This window comes from Aedes aegypti, chromosome 1 (genome assembly GCF_002204515.2).
Source record: "Aedes aegypti strain LVP_AGWG chromosome 1, AaegL5.0 Primary Assembly, whole genome shotgun sequence".
NCBI classification, from domain to species: domain Eukaryota; kingdom Metazoa; phylum Arthropoda; class Insecta; order Diptera; family Culicidae; genus Aedes; species Aedes aegypti.
Genome location: NC_035107.1, coordinates 134329425 through 134350707, shown reverse-complemented (window position 1 = coordinate 134350707; position 21283 = coordinate 134329425). Strand labels below are relative to the sequence as shown.

General features: G+C 41.7%; 1 protein-coding gene across 1 annotated transcript in view; it reads right to left on the bottom strand.

The window, feature by feature from the left end:
- The window catches only part of LOC110677176 (tektin-3-like), a 35861-nt gene extending 32088 nt beyond the window's left edge, over positions 1-3773 (bottom strand). The window contains exon 1 of the mRNA XM_021848052.1: positions 3443-3773. Coding sequence (XP_021703744.1) covers positions 3443-3547 — 105 coding nt within the window. The 5' untranslated portion in view covers positions 3548-3773. The remainder of the gene's footprint in view (positions 1-3442) is intronic.
- Between the last annotated feature and the right edge of the window lie 17510 nt (positions 3774-21283).

The following is a 21283-nucleotide window of genomic DNA, read 5'->3' as shown; positions in this document are numbered from 1 at the left end:
GTGCTGGTCGAACGTTGAGTGGACAATAACAACCTGTAACGATACAAAAAGACGGGTTTCGAGGGGACACAAGATGGACAAGTGGACCGACAAAAAAGGGGAGTTAAACAATGATGTTAGCTTGTTTCAAAAAATTGTACATAAGCTTCATGTACACAAAGTCAAGTTTACCCAACACATCCCTAATGTCTTCCTTTTCTGGTTTCCCTTGGGCCCTGAGGGATGCACAAAAATCAGATCTGGCAAACCCGTATTCGGGGCATTCCCAAACTACGTGGTTGATATCTTGGTAACCTGCACCGCAGCTGCAGTGATTGCTATCTGTGAGCCCTATCCGATAGAAGTGAGAGGGTAGAGAGTAGTGATTGGACATAAGACGACACATTACCTTAATAAAGTCTCGGCTTAAGTTCAACCCCTTGAACCACGGCTTCTTCGATACCCGCAGGAGAATGGAATGTAGCCACCTGTCCAATTCTCCGGCATCCCACTTTTGTTGCCAGCTAACCAATGCATGTTGACGAGCCATTGAAAAAAATCATTGAAGGCGATTTGTCGATCATAAATATCGCCTTTCATAGCGTCCACCTTGGCAAGCGAGTCCGCTTTCTCATTGCCCGGAATCGAGCAATGCGAAGGGATCCAGGCCAAGGTGATAGTATACGATTCATTCGATAGAGCACTCAATGTAGATCGTATTTCACCGAGGAAATACGGAGAGTGATTTACCTGCCTCATTGAACGAATAGCCTCTATGGCGCTCAGGCTATCCGTAAAAATGAAATATTGATCAGAGGAAAGAGAGGCAATTCGCTTTAATGCGTAATGTATAGTCGTTAATTCTGCGACATACACGGAGCAAGGGTTCTGGTATTTGCTCCGAACGAAGCAGATCTGGTATTCCACGGGTATCTTGCTTCATGGTTAGATCAAAAACTACAGCGGAACTTGAGAAGTCAGGGAAGCAACCGTGATTGGGAAGATTCAAAGAAGGGTTAACCTCCAGAGTCAATCGAACTCAAGTTAACTTCTGCGTCCATGAGTCCTCTCAGAGGAAGACGTGTAAATTTTTCGCAAAACTTCACATCAATTTGTCCATTTAATCCAATTGCAAAGTACATGTAATGTTTACCTTTTCGGTAGTTGTTAAACTTCCACTCGGCTGGTTAGCCGTAAACCACGATTCATAATTAAAACCAAGTATTTATCGAGCAACGGACTCATGTTCCGTAACCGGTCGTTTGAGAACGTCGCGACCCATTGGAAGCCCACACAATAGAAACCTCAGCTAGTACAGTTGCTGGCTAGTGTTGTGTGCTATTTCATTACCATTGGATATAAATAGAAAGCGTTGTGTTTGGATGGGCATTTAATTCTTCCGAAAGAGGTGCACTTTCCGAAAAAGGACCACGTGATTATTGAGCTGAAATCAAACTCAGGTTAACTTCTGCGTCCATGAGTCCTCTCATGGCGTAGTGGTAACGCGCCGTAACTAGAGATCAGGGAGTCGTGAGTTCGATTCTCACCGAGAAGACGTGTAACTTTTTCCCAAAACTTCACATCAATTTGTCCATTTATTCCAATTGCAAAGTATATGTAATGTTTAGCTTTTCGGTAGTTGTTGAGATAATAAGATTTGTTTGGAAAATGTCGGATAAAAACAGCAAGTCAAATTGTCCCATAATGAAAAGTAATCGCATATCAGTCCCACTACAGAATTCCGCCCGTTCAACACAAAAATGAACCGTGTTTTGATCATCTTTATATTTTTCTCAGAAAGATATCATAGTGAAAAACAAATTGTGAAAGTTTCATTAAGATTTGAATATGTTCCAATCCTCTGGGATTTTTTGAATATTCGTATGGAAAATGAGTTTGGAAACTTAACAACCCTTTTTCTCAATGCCTACTTTTTACAGATGGGACTGACTTGCGATTCACGGCAGTGCAAGCATGTTGAAAACATTTAATCGAATAATTTCAACCAAATTATACCTAAAATGCAAGTTAAGGTCATATATTGCATGTTTGGTGGATTAGATCACGAAAATATTCGATAAGTTTTATACAACTTTGGCAACATGTAGCTAAAAATTGTGACGTGCTGGAATATTTCTCAGTACGGCATCAGATACAGAAACCCTAATTCTAGTTGAGACACATAATTTGATCCTTGTGACACGCAAAAATGTCATTTTTGTTACGCGTTTAATGATTTAAAAAATCATTATGTTCCTGAGATTTGTAACGTTTTACTTTTTTTTTAATTTAATAACATAAATACTTAATAAACAAAAACAAAAAAGGATTCTAGTTTTTATAGCATTAAAAAAAATATTTTGATTGCTTATGTGGATTGCGTTTGCCATAACAAATGATGAAAGCTTCGTGTTATAGCAAAGCGCCATGAACACAGTTTTGGCGGACTACAGGCGTAATTCAGATTTGTGCCATGCAAAAGCAGTAGGCGCGATTTTCTGCAATTGTTGCTTTATGTTTGAATGGATCAATGCACGGGATCACTAATTTGACGTTTGAGCGGTGCCGAATTCACTGGTTTCCATGGCCACATAAATAACACGGCACCGCTAAAACGTCAAATCATGAACTCGTGCATTGGTCCATAATTGGACGTTTAGAAGAGGCAGTTTCTTGGCGCAAGAATTTCTTCAACTCGTTTATTTCGCTACGAAGGTGGCTGGAAAGTAGAAGTGCGCGAGTCGTGTTATGCTGTTATGCTTATGAATCAAAATTTAGAGCGATGACATAAAGCTTTTTCCCATAAAACTGATTGCAGATAACAAGTGAACATGTTTGAGAAGAAATAGGTATATTTTATCAGGGATCTTCCTTAGCCTAGTAGTTAGTGTTCGCAACTACAAAGCAACGTCATGCTGAAGGTGTCTGGGTCCGATTCCCGGTCGGTCTAGGATCTTTTTGTAATGGAAATTTCCTTGATTTCTCTGGGCATAGAGTATAATCGTACTTGCCACACGATAAACGAATGCGAAAATGGCTACTTTGGCAAAGATAGCTCTGAGTTAATAACTGTGGAATTGCTCATGGAATACTAAGCTGAGTAGCAGACTTTATCCCAGTGAGGACGTAATGCCAAGAAGAAGAAGATGGTATGTGTAATGACACTTAAATTCATATTAGATACATAAGAAAGTAAGGAAAACAATATTTTATATATCTGTTTGTATCCAAAACAAAAATCAAAGCAATGACATGTAGCTTCGCTATATATTTGCTGATAGATGTTAAGAGATCATGTAAATGTAATATAAATCAAATAAATGTATTTTTTGAATGATACTACAGGAATATTAACATCAAATCGCTTCAAAGGGCTAAACAAGAAAGAGAAACAAATAATTTCGATTCCATTTAGTCCAAGAACAAATAAATGAATCTGAAATCACCACAACCGTCGTCTTACCAGTGGCACACTTGATTTCCTGCTTGAGTGCATAAAGGTGTCCGCATGGAGAGCTTGCGAGGACGGATATGCGTCATAATCACTGGCTCCTTCCCAACACAGCATTGTCAAGAAAGAAGCTCGACACTACTGGCAAAGGGCTACCTCACGGAACGTCTCTTCTGAGCGATTGGGATTTACACTTTGCCACACACACTTCGCTTACTGCTGGCTGCTGGATACGTTTGCCGCCATCGCTATACAGAATGGATCTCTCGTATCGGAAACGAAATCGCAATCACAATCACGTTCCTGCTTTCCCGCTGTGTTTCCCATGGGCAACTGAAAAGGGCTTATCATGTGCACTCGAGCCACCAACCGAGGGCCGTTGATAGGATATTCCCGTATTTGCACATTTTGAGCAAGGATTAACAAGAGAACTATTGCAGATGGGGGGAGGAAATGTCGTTGGGGAAACAGCCTGACCTGTTACGATGGAGAGCTTTCGTGTAGTGTCCTAGAATTATAAGCTTTGTTTAGTATTCGAGCGAGTAAGGAGATCGAACGAGCATGGTTATTATGAATGTTTTAGTAGCGAGTACAATCACATACATACAACCATGTCTGTTGTGCGATTGAGGAAAATTATCGAAACACTTGTAACCAAATAGGTAAACAGCTGCAATCGGCTGAAATCAGAAACAGGTTGCGTATTCGTAGCTGTTTATTCAAGCGTTGCAAAATTATTTATATTGACGCTTTTGGTTTGCCATTGTTTGTCCATAGAATCGGTTGTAAATCTTTGGAGCTAATGTGTGTTTTGTCCCCATCGTACGATGAAGTTGTGTGAAAGGCTACATTGGACAGATTGGAAAGCCCTGTAGACAATTTTGAATGTGTTGTGATCAGACTCGATCTTATAAGAATTACAGAAAAATAGCTCAATTAAGTAAGAAACTGGTGTTTAAATCACCGTTTGTGATATTTACATTTTTTATCTATTACTGGTGAAAGCATACTTATACATGTTAATGATTATTCAATTGTTTCTTCACGATTTTTTTTTCATCAAAAATTATGAAAAATGTGCTACGATAGTTTTCAGAATAAGTTAACGCAAAAATACTAAAAAGGGGGCGAAAGTGGAAGAAACTGAGAACTACGATACATTTGGAGAAGAGACACAATTTATTAGTAGATTATACTCTAATAATCTATAGATACCACATCTAAATCTTTACCGCTATTTGTTTGTACCTTTTAACATTTTATTATAATATCAGGATAGAAAAAAAAACTTGGCCACACATTGTCAAAGACAAAATATGTTTGTTAAGCATCTAGTTTTTAAGCATAATTGTTAAAACTCGCTATGAATTATGAATTAGTAATTGAAATTTTCCCAAAACATAACGTATTCAGAACATTATTATATATTTGTAGTCAGAGATAGTTTGAAAGTGTTTTTAAAGTGATCAATTTCTTTTAATTATTGAACATTCTAAGATATTGGTTCAAATATCTAAATTTACTTGTTTTTAATTATGAGTCGTGGCTTACAGCTAACCAGCCGAGTGGATGTTAACAACTACCGAAAAGCTAAACATTGCATATACTTTGCAATTGGATTAAATGGACAATTTGATGTGAAGTTTTGCGAAAAAGTTACACTTATTCTCAGTGAGAATCGAACTCACGACTCCCTGATCTCTAGTTAGGGCGCGTTACCCCTACGCCATGAGAGGACTCATGAACGCAGAAGTTAACCTGAATGCGATTTCAGCTCAATAATCACGTGGTCCTTTTTCGCAAAGTGCACCTATTTCGGAAGAATTAGATGCCCATCCAAACACAACGCTTTCTATTACTCAGCCAGCACAGTTGCTGGCTAGTGTAGTAGAACGATGCAGACTGAAACGGAAACAGCGAATCCGCCTATTCCGGGACAAAAAGCGCCGCCTGGAAGAGGTGGAATGTCAAGAGGTGGAGTTGCTGTACCGTTCACAAGAAACGCGGAAGTTCTATCAGAAGCTCAACATATCTCGCAAAGGCGCAGCTCGCAGCGAAATGTGCCGGGATAAGGATGGGAGCATCTTGACAGACGGACGCGAGGTGATTGAAAGGGAAGCAGCACTACGATGAACACCTGAATGGCGCAGAGAACACAGGCACATAAGGTCAGGACAGCGAAGGCGATGGCTACATCAGCACAGCGGACAGTGGAAACCAACCAGCTCCCATGATGACGGAAGTTAAGGATGCCATTCAACAGCACAAGAACAACAAGGCCGCTGGCAAGGATGGTATCGGAACCGAACTCATCAAGATGGGCCCGAATAGGTTAGCCGCTTGTCTGCATAGGCTGATAGCCAGAATTTGGGAAACGGAACAGCTACCGGAGAAGTGGAAGCAAGGCGTTATATGCCCTATCTACAAAAAGGGCGACAAACTGGAGAGTAAAAAATTATCGTGCAATCACTATCATAAACTCCGCCTACAAAGTGCTATCCAGATTATCTTCCGTCGTCTCTCACCTATAGTAAAAAAAGACAATTTACAGCGTCTTCAGCCAAAGGCTGCACAGACTGAACAATCACGAACATTAGGCAACGGACAACACAGAACACCCAGTAGTCCAGTGATGAATTTTTCGTTTGACGAAATGTTTCTACCGACTGGAGTGGGAATCGAACCCACGCTTCGTGGCACAATACGCCTAAACGGCTGACGCCGCTAACCGCACGGCCACGAAGCCCACAAACGAGTTCGTGGGATGTTATCAAGCAGGTTTCTTCGACGACCGCTCGACAACGGACCAGATCTTTTCCGTGCGGCAAATCCTCCAGAAATGCCGTAAGTATCAGGTCCCTACGCACCATTTGTTCATCGATTTCAAGACGCCATACGACAGTATTGATCGTGTAGAGCTATGGAAGATCATAAATGAGAACAGCTTTCCCGGGAAGCTCACAAGATTGATTAGAGCAACGATGGACGGTGTGCAAAACTGCGTGAAGATCTCGGGCGAACACTCCAGTTAGTTCGAGTCTCGGCGGGGACTACGACAGGGCGATGGAATTTCGTGCCTGTTGTTTAATATTGCGCTTGAAGGTGTCATGCGGAGAGCCGGCCTCCATTCACCGTGCACATATACAAATCCCTACAGAATATTCATACAATTTTCACAAATTATTGTTTTGTCGGCATTATAAGATAAAACTAATGAAATGAAGCAGTTTTTGTCACAAAGCATTTTGAAAAATTTAGTTTATGTAGCCAAAATCATGTGAATACTGTTTGATAATGAGATTTTTCAACACTCTTAGTAAAAACGCCAAAAATTCACATATCTCATTTTACGATAAAGTAAGAAATTTTTAAAAATTTCAACAAGTTTCCACTGTGAATACTATTAGTGAGATGTATTTCATCGTATGAGCAATGAGATTTTATGCAAATTAGAATTTTTTATTGTGTTTATGTCGAAACCCAAATGGACGGTGAACGGGTCCTTTTCAATTTATATGGTTCCTATTACCGTGCATTAGTGTAGAAGGCATGAAATTATTAGCGAATGTTAGATTTATTGTTATGTCATCATTAAACTACTTCATATTTAGTTTTTGAGTGAATATAGAATAGTTTGGACAATACAGTCAAACCTCCTATAACGATTTTAATGATATATAATTATTTAGCCAATTTTTAATCTTTTTTTGGTTTTTATTGTAAATTCAAATCTTGAATACTCTTAAAAATGAGTGCGTATTCTACTAGCAACAAAGTTGCTCCACCAACAACGTTTCTTCAAGATATGAAATTAAATCATGACGAAAACTATACGCACGGTGAATGGTTCACTAGTGTGCACGGTAAATGGTGACATAGAACGGTACAAGGCGACCTTAACATGACATTTTCAAACATAATTTTTGAGTATTTTTTTGTTATGCATCACTAGTTTTAGATTTTTCCCTGAATTATTATATAATTGCACTCTACGTAGTGGTATTCTAGTACGCTTCAAATTATTTGGAAAAGTTATATAATTTTTTGAAGTGAATTTTTTTCTTAAATGCACGGTGAATGGTAGCTTGACGGTACATGCTGGTTGGCGGAACTAAGCGTGACAGGGCCTGCCTAGGAAGCAGTGTCACGATAAACGGCGATACCTTCGAGGTGGTGGACGAGTTCGTCTACCTCGGATCCTTGTTGACGGCTGACAACAATGTTAGTCGGGAAATACGAAGGCGCATCATCAACGGAAGTCGAACCTACTATGGGCTCCAGAAGATAATGCGGTCAAGAAAGATTTATCCCCGCACCAAATGCACGATGTACAAAACGCTCATAAGAACGGTAGTCCTCTACGGGCATGAGACATGGTCGATGCTCGAGGAGGACTTGCAAGCTCTTGGGGGTTTCGAACGCCGAGTGCTAAAGACGATCTTCGGCGGCGTGCAAGTGAACGGCGTGTGGCGGCGAAGGATGAACCCCGAGCTCGCTCAACTCTACGGCGAACCCAGTATCGTGAAGGTAGTTAAAGCAGGAGGATACGCTGGGTAGGGTATGTTGCAAGAATGCCGGACAACAACCCTGTGAAGATGGTGTTCGCTACGAATCCGGTCGGAACAAGAAGGCGTGGGGCACAGCGAGCTAGGTGGATTGACCAGGTGCACAAGGATCTGGAGAGCGTGGATCGCAGTCGAGGATGGAGAGAAGCGGCCATGAACCGAGTGAATTGGCGAGGTTTTATCAAAATAATTGATGTAAAACCAAATAAATAAAATAATCAATTAAACCTAATAATCTCACAAAAAATGTGCTCAGCCACTAAACCCACAAAAATGTGCAATATCCTCTAGCAACTGTATGACTTGGCCGTTTGATGGTGTGGTTGAACTTATATTTTACCAAAATTCATTGTACGTATATTGTACGTATAGTGATCGATGTTTCCTAAAGAATATTTCAAAATGAACGTTTAAAATGTTCAAAACAAAAGATGTTAGATGAATATTTGTACATTTTATTACACATAGAACGCTCAAGGCATGCATCTGCCGAAGCATATCGCTCTAAAACCCAAAATATTTGGCTTCCACTCTAGATAATGGAAACGCAATTTCGTTCGTTGCTCATCCCAGCATTGCTGCACAATATTAGGTATTGCTCGAAGAGAGGTATGCAGCTTACAGCCAGTAGTGTAGTAAAATGTAGTGTTTTTTTGTTGTTGTTGAAATACGTACAGCATTTTTACTCGGATAGATCCAAACCTTCACAATGGATGATGTGAAAAAGCTAGTGCTTTCGTAGATCATGTTCCGGAAATAATAGCACACTTCGGTCGCGTTCCTGCACCATCGCACAGTGGGCAAAAACGGACCCAAATCAAGAAGCCGCTGTAGCGAATTTGAATCGTTATCGCATACCTATTTCCTTGAAACAAATCACGAGGAATTGGTGGAAATCTCGTCTTGTGCAAACTTCGGGAAAAGCCTGGTTCCTTGGTACCGAGTGAATCAAAGTGCCAAGAATATTTTCTGGCACCCTATGTTTATATTAAAATTATTTGAAACAGGAATACTTGTTTTTGTCGACATTTGTGATGACGAATCGTTGACATTATTGTTTTAACATTATATAAATGTGGCGTTGCAACGATGAAAATGTGTTATCATAAGCATGAAACGAGCTCACCAGTTGGTAACCCAAACCACTTCTAGTAGATTTTGAGTTCAAATGAAACTACAGTCGACTCTCCACATCTCGGTGTTCTACATCTCGATATCTCTCCCTATGTCGATGGTTTCATAAGTCCCTTCAGTCTGCATACATTTTCACTCTCCATATCTCGATATCCTCCTTATCTCGATATCTCCATATCTCGATGTGTTTCTGTTGATTTTTGGTTCTGAATTTTCTCTCTGTATGTCGATATGACCATTATCGAAGGTTACTAGACCAAAGTTTTGGGATTCAAAACAAATTAGGAGCGCAAAATGACGTTTGTTTGTGTATTACTTTCTCGTTGCCAAGAAAGTTGTGTTTGAAAGAAAGTGAGAAAGTGAGTGTTTTTCAATCTAGTATTCATCAAAAATTGTTTCTTTGTCTCGATCTCTCCCTATCTCGATGGTCCCTTAGATATCGAGATGTGGAGAGGCGACTGTATATCGCTAAATAAGAGAACATAACGGATACTAACAGAACTTGATTCTCGCTCGAAAAAGTAACTCATAAACTTTTCAACAACTAGAAAGTTCCTAACAAGTTCGAGTTGAACCTCGTCCGTACTTTATGGTAAACATCATTCTATTTAAGCAACTTAAATAAACTTTATGTGAACTGAAATTCGGTTAATCACTTAAAAAGTAAGCTGTTTAAGCCAAAACATGCCCTTTTTTCTGAACTTTTGGTTGCTTGGGAATCCATCCTCGATAGATCACAAATATTTTTGCACTCGAGCAACGCAAACCGAACACGATTGATTTTAGTTCCGTCACTCGACCCACAGTGATTTACATTTACAAGTAGATACATGATAACGTTTCAAACTAGTGGCATCTCGAAGTTATGGTTTTCTGTTCAGTTTTCCCACTGTGAATCGCTCGAGAGAGAGAGAGGAAATATGTTGGGGCACGTATTTTTTCCGTTGTTCTCCGTTGCTATGCTTTGTAGCGGTCGCTGTGAGCCAACTTGCTTTGCCAACTTTATTCCATTATGTTTGTAATATCCCAAAAATATCGATAAAACAAATTGCAAGAGAGTAAAAAAATGGGATCCCGCTCCCTCTCGATGCAGCGGATGAATTTTGAAGGTGCAAGTGCAACACGTAGGTACAAGAAGGGAAAACATGTAGTGAGAATGGTGAACGTAATACTATATGGAACGTTCGCTGTAGTTGGAGCAGAAATTATGTCTCATTCTTTGAATTAACTTTGGGTTAGGGTTGCTTCCCAGTAGTAGGTCATTTCGTGTATCATTTTATGGCTATAGCTGGCTATATATGTGTAAAAGCTGGAAGAAGTGTTATTAACCGCTTTAACACCAGTATAAAAGATTCACAAATTCATTTCATAATAAAATTTTCCAATCAAGCTCAAAATATTTCTAGTTATGACAATGTAAATGATCAAAAAGATGTCTTTCGGGAATACGGACAGCATTATTTATCATTTACTTGGTGTTATCAATATCAATCATCAATTAATATGATGAAAACTCGTGAAAGATGTTAATCTAAATTACTTCGTCCATGGCTGTGTCCCTCCAACTTCCAACAAGTTGTATCCGCTTGGTTGTTCTTGAGCTGGTTGGTGGCATCCTTAATTTCGCTCAATGTGGGAACAGGTTGATTTTCTTCTTCCGCCGTGCTGACGTTGTCATTTCCTCCGCTGTTGTGACTTTCTGCGAATGTGTTCTCCGTGCTATTTAGGTGTTCGTCGAAGTGCTGCTTCCACCTTTCAATCACCTCACGTCCGTCCGTCCGTCAAGATGCTTTCATCCTTATCCCTACATATTTCGGCTCGCGGCACGAAGCATTTTCAGGATACGTTAAGCTATTTGTTGAACTTTCGCGTTTCTTGTGAACGATGCAGCTGCTCCATTTCTTCACATTTAACTTCGTCCAGGTGGCTTTACTCCCAGAATAGGCGGATTTGATTTAATGTCGAAAAAACTACATATCAGTGTTTTGAATTTTGGTTCATAGGCAAACAGTTAAGAATTAATGATATTTGTTGATTATTTTTTAGTAGTTTTGATTTTGAGTATAATCAAAAATTTATAGTTCTTCTCAGACATGTTCTCTGCAATTCTGTAAACAAATTTAAGCCGAAAAAAATCAAAATTATATCACTGAACAACATGATAAAAGCAAGTTTTTATCTAGGATATTCCTACCAAGAGATAAAACTGACCTAGATCAGTTATGAGTTATTTAGATCAAATCCAAGAGGATCAAAATGTAGTATAACTAAGTCCAAAATACTTTGTCGAAGTTTATAAGCCACTAGCATGTATATCCAGAGCACTAAAGGTTTTGGCATGCAAATTTCTCGATCTACAAAAATCTTACTAGTTAGGGATACTCAAAATATTTGTTTTCTTCACATGTATTATTTTTCTATGTAACTTGGGTCATTCATTCGGGTTTGAAAAACCTGAAATTATGATATTTGCGGTATTTGAATTTGACACGATTCTAATTCCATCTCAGTGAGCGAAAAAAAATGTGTTGGTTTAATTACTCTGGAGGAAATTTGAACATCCCTAGGACTGTACTAAACTAAGGAATATGGACATGAGATACGTGAATGAATTTTGGAAATCGGTCGGGCTGTTGCTGAGATATGCCTGATTGAAATTTAAGGTGCAGCTCTTGCGAAATATCTTGTTTGCAACTTTCTTCTTCTTCTTGTTCCTCTTCTTTCTGAGATAGTTTCTGTTTCTGAGCTCAATGGTCACCTTCGCAGTTCAAGGTTACATTTTCACTTTTCATAATGCCAAAATGTGCCATTTTCAACACCTTTTCAACACTTTCAGTATGAAAATTCTACAAATTGTATATGAGCTGTAACATTTTGAGGACAACCACCCACTGCATTTTTTGTCACATTCAGCGTTATGAAAAGTGTGGGCTTTCAATAAAATTAGCTTTTTATTGACTGAGAGCTTTCCTTGTCAATTTACTTCTCTTGACATGGATGTCAGGGAAATTTTCAATGCAATAAGATCCGCCACCAGAGAAAAACGAACCCATAATTCTCAATATGATCTTGCTGAACAGCTGCATGCTCACCGGTATTTGAACTTCTTGGTAGTGTTCATATCTCAGAAATTTGCCGTTCTTTCTTTGTCAGGCTGTTCTTTTCAGTTTTCGTTGGATTAGCTTGTCACTAATATTTTCATACAGCATTTTTTAAAGTAGGGTATCCTTAAGGCATTCATTGAAGTTCATCCTGCTACACGGGTAGAAATCAGAATCCAAAAACAAGATTATGATTCATGATGTCATGATTCCAGCGTATTTTTGTCTTATGAAAATACGCCGTGATTTGGACTCATGATATCATGAGTCAGATTTCCGTAATGGCGATTTTTTTTTATTTCCGTGCAAAGTGGGCCGAAGGGTCTCTGATTTTCATAAAAAATTTTCCACAGGCAGGGCTCATCAATATATGAATAAAAAAAATTGAGAAAAATTCAGGGTCGCTTATTTTCCCGGAAAACTCAGTTGGAATTTTTTTGTTTTCCTCTGACACTACTTACTTTGAAAAAAAAAAAAAAATAATAATAATCTTATTTGTTCCATAGAAAAGAAAGAATCCCTTTTCAGTGTAATAAAAAATTGAGGCAGAAACAGTTTTTTTCTGTTTTTCTTAGCGGTGTAATTTTTCATGAAAAATATCATCCATTCCGACTTATACTTCATTCAAACCAATCCCATATCTTTTTTTCAGATGTCTTAGAAAATTTGCAATTGCTTTGATAAAAAATCTTTGTTTTTCCGATGCTTTGATTGAAATATGGGTTTTCAAAGAAAAGGCTTATATGGTCATTTTCCACAAAATTGGCCATAACTCAAAAACGAAAAAAAAAGTACATTTCTTGCTAAAAATTACTAAAGGACCTATGTACAAATGAGAGATTCACTCCTCTCTCGTTCTTTTTCAATTATAACAGTGGAATACTAAAGCTTTTGGGAAGTTTTTCACTATAGATCGATAGGCAATTTCCTTGACTAGCGTTTTGTACAAAAAACGCAACAGAGGAGGTTAATGTTACTCAGTTATTGATAAAAGAGAAAGTAAACAAAGAAAGACCCTCAATGTTAGATAGGTTCTTTAGAAAAGTTGAGCGAGATTTCAAAAATTTCAGCGATTAAAGCTTATGAAATATTCTTCTCAAAAATATTTTTTTGAAAATTATCCACGAGTTGGAGCATTGTTTTTCCGGCTTTTCTTTATGAACTTTCTCATCGGTGGAAAACTGTTTCCAGTTATTTTTTTTTATTCCTGAGAAAATTTGCTTTTATTTTCATAAAAAAAAAATTGTTTCTACGATGCTTCTTTTTTGAGTTATGATTTTTCAAAGAAAGAGCTCAAAATGGCACATTTGCAAATTTTTTACAAAATTGGCAATAACTCAAAAACGAAAAAAAAGTACATTTAAAAAATTTCAGCGATTAAAGCTTATAAAATATTCTTCTTAAAATATTTTTTTTGAAAATTTTCCACGAGTTGGAGCATTGTTTTTCCGGCTTAAAAATTTTGTGGAAAACTTTTTCCAGTTAATAGTTGTTTTTTATTCCTGAGAAAATTTGATTGTTCGGAATCATTATTCAAATGCCAAAAATGCTGAGTCGCGCATCCGTTTATGATCGACAAAATAAAAAATAAAAAACCACTATACTTAGATTCGATCCAAGAGCCTTCCGATTAAAAGCCGCACACTCTACCACTCAACCGCTTCGTCTCCTTGAATAATGAGTGATCGATGCGAATGACTTGGAGCAAAGCGCACCGCTTATTGGTTTCACCCTGGATGTTACGCTTATGGAGAATCATGATTATGACTCCAGGAACCATGATTTGTGATCCTGATATTACGACCTAATCAATTTATGATTTTCATGATTTGTAAATCATGATTTGAGGATCAGATTTTTTCCCTTGTACAATTCTAATCAAAAATTTTTCCTTCTTCACTATTAAAACTTCTTCACTTGTATTAAAACAATCAGGGCTCTTATGGAACTGCTCCACACTTTTCTCGTCAATGCTTCATTGTCTCGAATCAAACACAACTTTTTTTGTAGCTATCTTATCAAAATTCAGCTGAATGATGCCACAAATCAACGCAAGTTTGTAATGTAGTGACGATCAGGCCGCTGTATTTTAAGTATGTCACAGCGGAACGAGTGTCTATCAAGTAGAAGGGGTTTTCATAGCAGTTGCAGTGATAATATCAGGGTGATTTTCCATCGGCATCGTTTACGAAACAAAATCTTTTAGAAGATTTTAATGCTAATGACATTAAAAAAAATGAGTGAAGAAAATGGATACATTCTAATTTTGTGATATTATAGCTATCCTTTTCATAATAAACTCACCCTTCTTTTCGAAATATGCTGCTCTTCAGAGCATTGCAATGTGATTGTGTGAATCTCACCAACATTAGAGGACAAATGCAAACAAAACTTAGTACCGTTTTGTCTCAAATTCCGAACATGACTAATATTCCTCCCAACAGTTGCGATTTTAAAGATTAAAACTAATATTTTCTATACTTTTTAACATGGAGGACTTGAATTGTACAAGAATTAATCAGCTTGTGTAGAACTGTCAATCTTTCAACTTTGTTTGGAATATTAGTCATGTTCGGAATTTGATACAAAATGGTATGTAACAATTATTTTCTTAAAAGCCAGCTCCATTTTTATCTTCTAATATTTGAAAATACATCAACAGTTATCCCCCCACTTTCTAATTAGAATTAGTCTCAAAATGATACGCATTCGGAGTAATGGCGTTCGGGGTAATGACCCTTTCAGGATAATGACTTTCGGAGTAGTGGCCTGCATTCTTCGTCGAACCAATCGTTACATGTCCTCCTTTTCACGTATCCGACGATAGTCTTGGCTGCGTCGTTAACGGCTGCTTTTATGATACTTCAGCAGTCCTCAAGCGGGGCTTCATCAAGCTTGCCCTCTTCCGGCAATGTTTCCTTCAGATGCGGAGGTGACGTTTGGTTGGGTCAGTTGCGCAGGGTTATACCTAGACGGACGTCGATTCCATACATTGTTGATGACTGATTGTTTTGGGCGCACTTTCACCATCACTATAGATAGTGATAAGAGTTAATGTGAGCGCCACGACAGGTTATGACGTCGGTAATATCGGTAAACTGCCGTCAATCGATCAAAACGTGATCGATTTGTGATTCCGTTTGCTGTAGTGATCTCCAGGTGTAGCGATACGGGAGGCTACACCATATATATAGGCCATATTCTTGGATGCGGCTAAATCAATTAGTCGTAGGCCGTTTTCGTTCGTCTGCCGGTGGGCGCTGAACTTCCCAATCGTCACACACTGGGGCAGATCGCTGTTTTCGACGGCCAAACCCTCTAGTACTCTGGATTTGGATCCTAGAGGTTTGGTGTCTTCGACATACTATTTTGGAATTACTTGTACTATATTTTGACTCATTCAGATTTGATATAAATAAGTGAAAACTGATCTAGATCAGTTTTATCTTTTGATATGAACGTCCTAGCATAAAACTTTATTCTGCAAAGTTGTTCATTGAGGCATTTTTGACATTTCTTCCGAATACACTTACACTCCATCACTGACGTGGGTGGCGCTGTATGACACTTTAGTATCTTCTTCTTCTTGTCTTATTTGGCTTTACATCAATTATCTTGATGAAGCCTCGCCAACAATATTTCGCCAATTCCCTCGGTTCATGGCCGCTTCTCTCCATCCTCGACTGTGACCCACGCTCTCCAGGTCCTGGTGTACCTGGTCAATCCACCTAGCTCGCTGCACCCCACGCCTTCTTGTTCCGACCGGATTCGTGGCGAACACCATCTTTACAGGGTTGTTGTCCGGCATTCTTGCAACATGCCCTGCCCAGCGTATCCTTCCAGCTTTAGCTACCTTCACGATACTTGGTTCGCCGTAGAGTTGAGCGAGCTCGTGGTTCATCCTTCGCCGCCACACGTCGTTCTCCTGCACGCCGCCGAAGATCGTCCTTAGCACTCGGCGTTCGAAAACCCCAAGAGCTTGCAAGTCCTCCTCGAGCATCGACCATGTCTCATGCCCGTAGAGGACTACCGTTCTTATGAGCGTTTTGTACATCGTGCATTTGGTGCGGGGATAAATCTTTCTTGACCGCATTATCTTCTGGAGCCCATAGTAGGTTCGACTTCCGTTGATGATGCGCCTTCGTATTTCCCGACTAACATTGTTGTCAGCCGTCAACAAGGATCCGAGGTAGACGAACTCGTCCACCACCTCGAAGGTATCCCCGTCTATCGTAACACTGCTTCCTAGGCGGGCCCTGTCGCGCTGAGTTCCGCCAACCAGCATGTACTTTGTTTTCGACGCATTCACCATTAGCCCGACTCTTGTTGCTTCGCGTTTCAGGCGGGTGAACAAATCTGCCACTGTTTCAAATTTTCTCCCAATAATATCCATATCGTCCGCGAAACAAACAAATTGTCCGGATCTCGTGAAAATCGTGCCTCGACTGTTAAGTCCGGCTCTCCACATGACACCTTCAAGCGCAATATTGAACAACAGGCACGAAAATCCGTCGCCCTGTCGTAGTCCCCGCCGAGACTCGAACGAACTGGAGTGTTCGCCCGAGATCTTCACGCAGTTTTGCACACCGTCCATCGTTGCTCTGATCAATCTTGTGAGCTTCCCGGGAAAGCTGTTCTCGTCCATGATTTTCCATAGCTCTATGCGGTCGATATTATCGTATGCCGCCTTGAAATCGATGAACAAATGGTGCGTAGGGACCTGGTACTCACGGCATTTCTGGAGGATTTGCCGCACGGAAAAGATCTGGTCCGTTTTCGAGCGGCCGTCGATGAAACCTGCTTGATAACTTCCCTCGAACTCGTTTGCTATAGGTGATAGACGACGGAAGAGAATCTGGGATAGCACTATAACACCTTGCTTCCACTCCTCCGGTAGCTGTTCCGTTTCCCAGATTCTGACTATCAGCCGATGCAGACAAGCGACCAACCTGTCCGGGCCTATCTTGATGAGTTCGGCTCCGATACCATCCTTGCCAGCGGCTTTGTTGTTCTTGAGCTGTTGAATGGCATCCTTAACTTCCCCCATCGTAAGAGCTGGTTGATTTCCGCTGTCCGCTGTGCTGACGTAGCCATCGCCTTCGCTGTCCTGACCTTCTGTGCCTGTGTTCTCTGCGCCATTCAGGTGTTCATCGTAGTGCTGCTTCCACCTTTCGATCACCTCGCGTCCGTCCGTCAAGATGCTCCCATCCTTATCCCGGCACATGTCAGCTCGCAGCACGAAGCCTTTGCGGGATGTGTTGAGCTTCTGATATAACTTCCGCGTTTCTTGAGAACGGTACAGCAACTCCATCTCTTGGCATTCCACCTCTTCCAGGCGGCACTTTTTGTCCCGGAATAGGCGGGTTTGCTGTTTCCGGTTCTTTTCTGCCGGGCAGTGCGTCGAGAAAGTCCGAGAAGTCGTCAGTTTTTTCCCTCTCGGGTGACGCGTTCTTTTCTGCCGGGCAGTGCGTCGAGAAAGTCCGAGAAGTCTGTTTTTTTTCCTCTCAGGTGACGCGTTTTTTTCTGAGTGCTTTTATATGGCCGAGCACACGAGTGAAGCTGAAAGTGGATTGTGGCTGCTCAATCAAGGATGAAGGATCAATCGGTGAGCTCGTTTCATGCTTTTTTTTCAAGTCTATAAAATATGTATGACCGCACATTTAATCGTTACATAAATATGATTTTTCAACAAACTATGAATGGTTCGTCACTGTAAGTGTCGGCATAAACTCTTATTCATAACTTTATTGTTTTATATTTTTTGTATTAAATCACTTACCTTCATTTTTATACATAAAAAAATGCTTTGAATGGTTTGGTCTGTGCTAGAAGTGTAGACTTGCGAAACGTTCATTTTATTCAAAAAACTTTGAATGGTTCGCCACTGTAAGTGTCGGCATAAGAATATTATGTGATGGTCTAGCCAATCGATATTTTTTTTTCAATTTGAGTAAAATATCCTGTAGGAATGTTGCTTTTAGCTATTTGTTCACCAAACTTTGAATGGTTCGTCACTTCAAGTAACGGCATTATTTTTTCATACTTGAAAATTTTTCATGTCAATCGAAAATTTTATATTTCTAAGTATGTTTATATCTCACAAATAATCGTTTATCATGGTCTAATCGCTTATCAAAGTGAATCCTGTGACCCAACGATCCTCCCCATTAACAAACATCCCTCCCAGTAACCTTTGCGGAGATGCAGAGGCAAACACGGTCTCCAAATAGCAAAGGTTACACACTAACATTCCTTCCCCCAATCCCACCTGACTGCAAGGACGTGGCCAGCGCCGTTATTGACCCTGTATAAATAGAAGCACTGAATTATGCACACTGAAGAAGATTATGGCCAATCCCAGCCGAACTTCTAGTTGATTCTTTGTGCATTTTCACTGACTTCGGTCAATCACGGAATAGCAACCATTGATATGTGTAGTCAGTCTAAGCTAAGCTAAGCTAAGCCGTGTAGTTCCGGCGTATAGAATAGAACTACGGACGACCTGTTCCGGTGGTAAGAGTCCACCAAACGGGGTAACCCCAATTCAAGGTGTGATGCGAAAAACCGTGCTGAGGAATGAATGGTCGAAGGGGTGAAAAAGATGTTCGGCCGTTAACGGAGCCTGTGGGGCACCTGGGCACCCCTCACAGTATTTTGTCCCTTACCGCGTTAATGCAGGGCTCTGGCGTGGTGGACCTCTTTTCCCGTGCTACTCGTGGGATCCAATCATGAATACAAACTTAAACCAAAATCAAAATAATAGTAGTAGTGCAGGTAGTAGCAGTAGTAGGGAAGCGAACCCCTTCGCAAGAAGTGGGTTAGCTAGGTCTCCGTTGAGGAGAGCGGAAGCAGGAGGAGGCAGCAGTGCACGTAGTGCCAGTGCTGGAAACCATATTTCATCCCCGGCTAATGCATCGGGTGAGGTTATGGATGGAGCGTGGTTGATGAGGGCCATCAATAAAAGTAGAGATGGGCTCTCTGCGATGGAAGTGGCTGCACAGCAGCTCGACTCCATAATTGACTTTGCGTCCTCGAAGTCTAACATCAGCAAGGACCTCAAGCAGGCCCTGTTCAGACTTCGTAAGTCGATGTTCGCGGCCAAGCAGAACCATGCTGAACCCATGGCGACTGTGGCTGCGGCAGAACCCGTGAAATTGAAGGTGCCGAAGTCTACCCAGACGGAGCCCTTCGTCTTCGCGGGTAGCCCCAAAAGTGCGGAAGCGAATGCTTACAACAAGCAATCGCAGAAGCGCGCGAGGCAGCCGTCAGGGGAGGAGCTACCCGGCGGCGCTCGCAAGGCCAGGCGGATATTAACCCCGAAAACCGGCAGAAGTGCCGGAAAATCGGACCCCAGCCAGGCGTCCCGGAAAGCCGAGAAGGGTGGGCCCGAAAAGGCTGGCCCCTCACGGAGTGATGGGAACAGGGGGTTGCGACCTTTGAGAGGTCCTCAATCACCACAGGTTAGGGCGGATCAGGGGGGGGACGCCCCCTGGACAACCGTTGTGAGAAAGAAGAAGAAGGAGAAGCAGGAAGTTCAGGAGCGCAGGGATACCAGGCCTAAGAAAAGTAGGAGGGTAGGTGCCAAGCGCGAAAAGGGTGATGCGATCATCATCAAGACGGAAGAGTCCAAGTACTCGGAAGTCCTGAAGGCGATGCGCAGTGACGCGAAGCTCGCAGATCTTGGAGCCGACGTACGCAGTGTCAGACGCACTCGTACAGGTGAAATGATTCTCGAGCTTAAGCGCGACAAGGAGCGCAAGGGCGCCGCCTACAAAAGTTTGGCGGAAGAGGTCCTTGGCGAGGGTGTCGAAGTGAGGGCTCTGACGCAGTCAGTGACTCTGAAGGTGATGAACCTTGACGAGATCACCAACGCAGAAGAGCTCGTCACAGCACTGCGGCAACAGTGCGAGATTCAGGTGCCCACCGCTGCCGTTCAGCTACGGAAAGGTCCGGCAGGTACTCAGGTGGCCTTAGTACACCTACCTGTGGCGGACGCAAATAAGTCCGCTAAGGTAGGCAAGATCAAGGTTGGTTGGTCAGTATGCTCACTGAACATACATGAGCAACCGGTGATCTGCTTTAGGTGTAGGGAACCAGGACACAAGTCCTGGGGCTGTAAAGGCCCTGATAGGACCAAGTTGTGTAGCCGTTGTGGTGAGGAAGGTCATGAGGCACTAGGCTGCAAGAACCCTCCCAAGTGCTTGATTTGTTCCGGCAAGTCCGTGAACAACAATCATCCAACGGGAGGCTCAAGGTGCCCGACCTTCAAACGAGCCATTAACGAAAAGTCACAGTGCAGGTAACGCAGCTGAACCTGAACCACTGTGACGCAGCTCAGCAACTGCTGTACCAGGCAGTTGCTGAGTGGGGGACGGACATCGCCATCATATCGGACCCATACCGAGTACCCGCCGGCAACGGCAACTGGGTCGTGGATGGATCCGGAAAAATGGCGGCGATATGGACGACGGGTAAATACCCCGTCCAGGAGTTGGTGTCTACTACCTACGAGGGCTTCGTGATCGCCAAGGTAAACGGGGTCCTCTTTTGTAGCTGCTATGCGCCTCCGAGTTGGTCGACCGAGCGGTTCACGCAGATGCTGGACTGCATGACGACCGTGTTGACAGGGCGAAGGCCAGTAGTAATAGCGGGTGACTTCAATGCCTGGGCCGTGGAATGGGGAAGCCGCATCACGAACCAGCGAGGTCAAATCCTGCTAGAGGCACTGGCCGTGCTAGATGTCGATCTGGCTAATGTTGGTACCAAAAGTACCTTCAGCCAAAACGGAGCGGAGTCGATTATCGACGTTACTTTTTGTAGTCCTGGCCTAACGAGTAGTTCGAACTGGAGGGTAGACAATGCCTACACTCACAGCGACCACCTGGCGGTTCGCTACAGTATCGACTACAACAACAGCAGGCAGCGCGTAGAGGAAGCGGCTAGGTCACGGCCAAGCCCTCGTAGGTGGAAGACATCGTACTTCAATGACGAAGTACTTAGGGAGGCGCTCCGTCGTGAGCGTAACCTACTCGGCCTAAGCGGGGACGAACTGG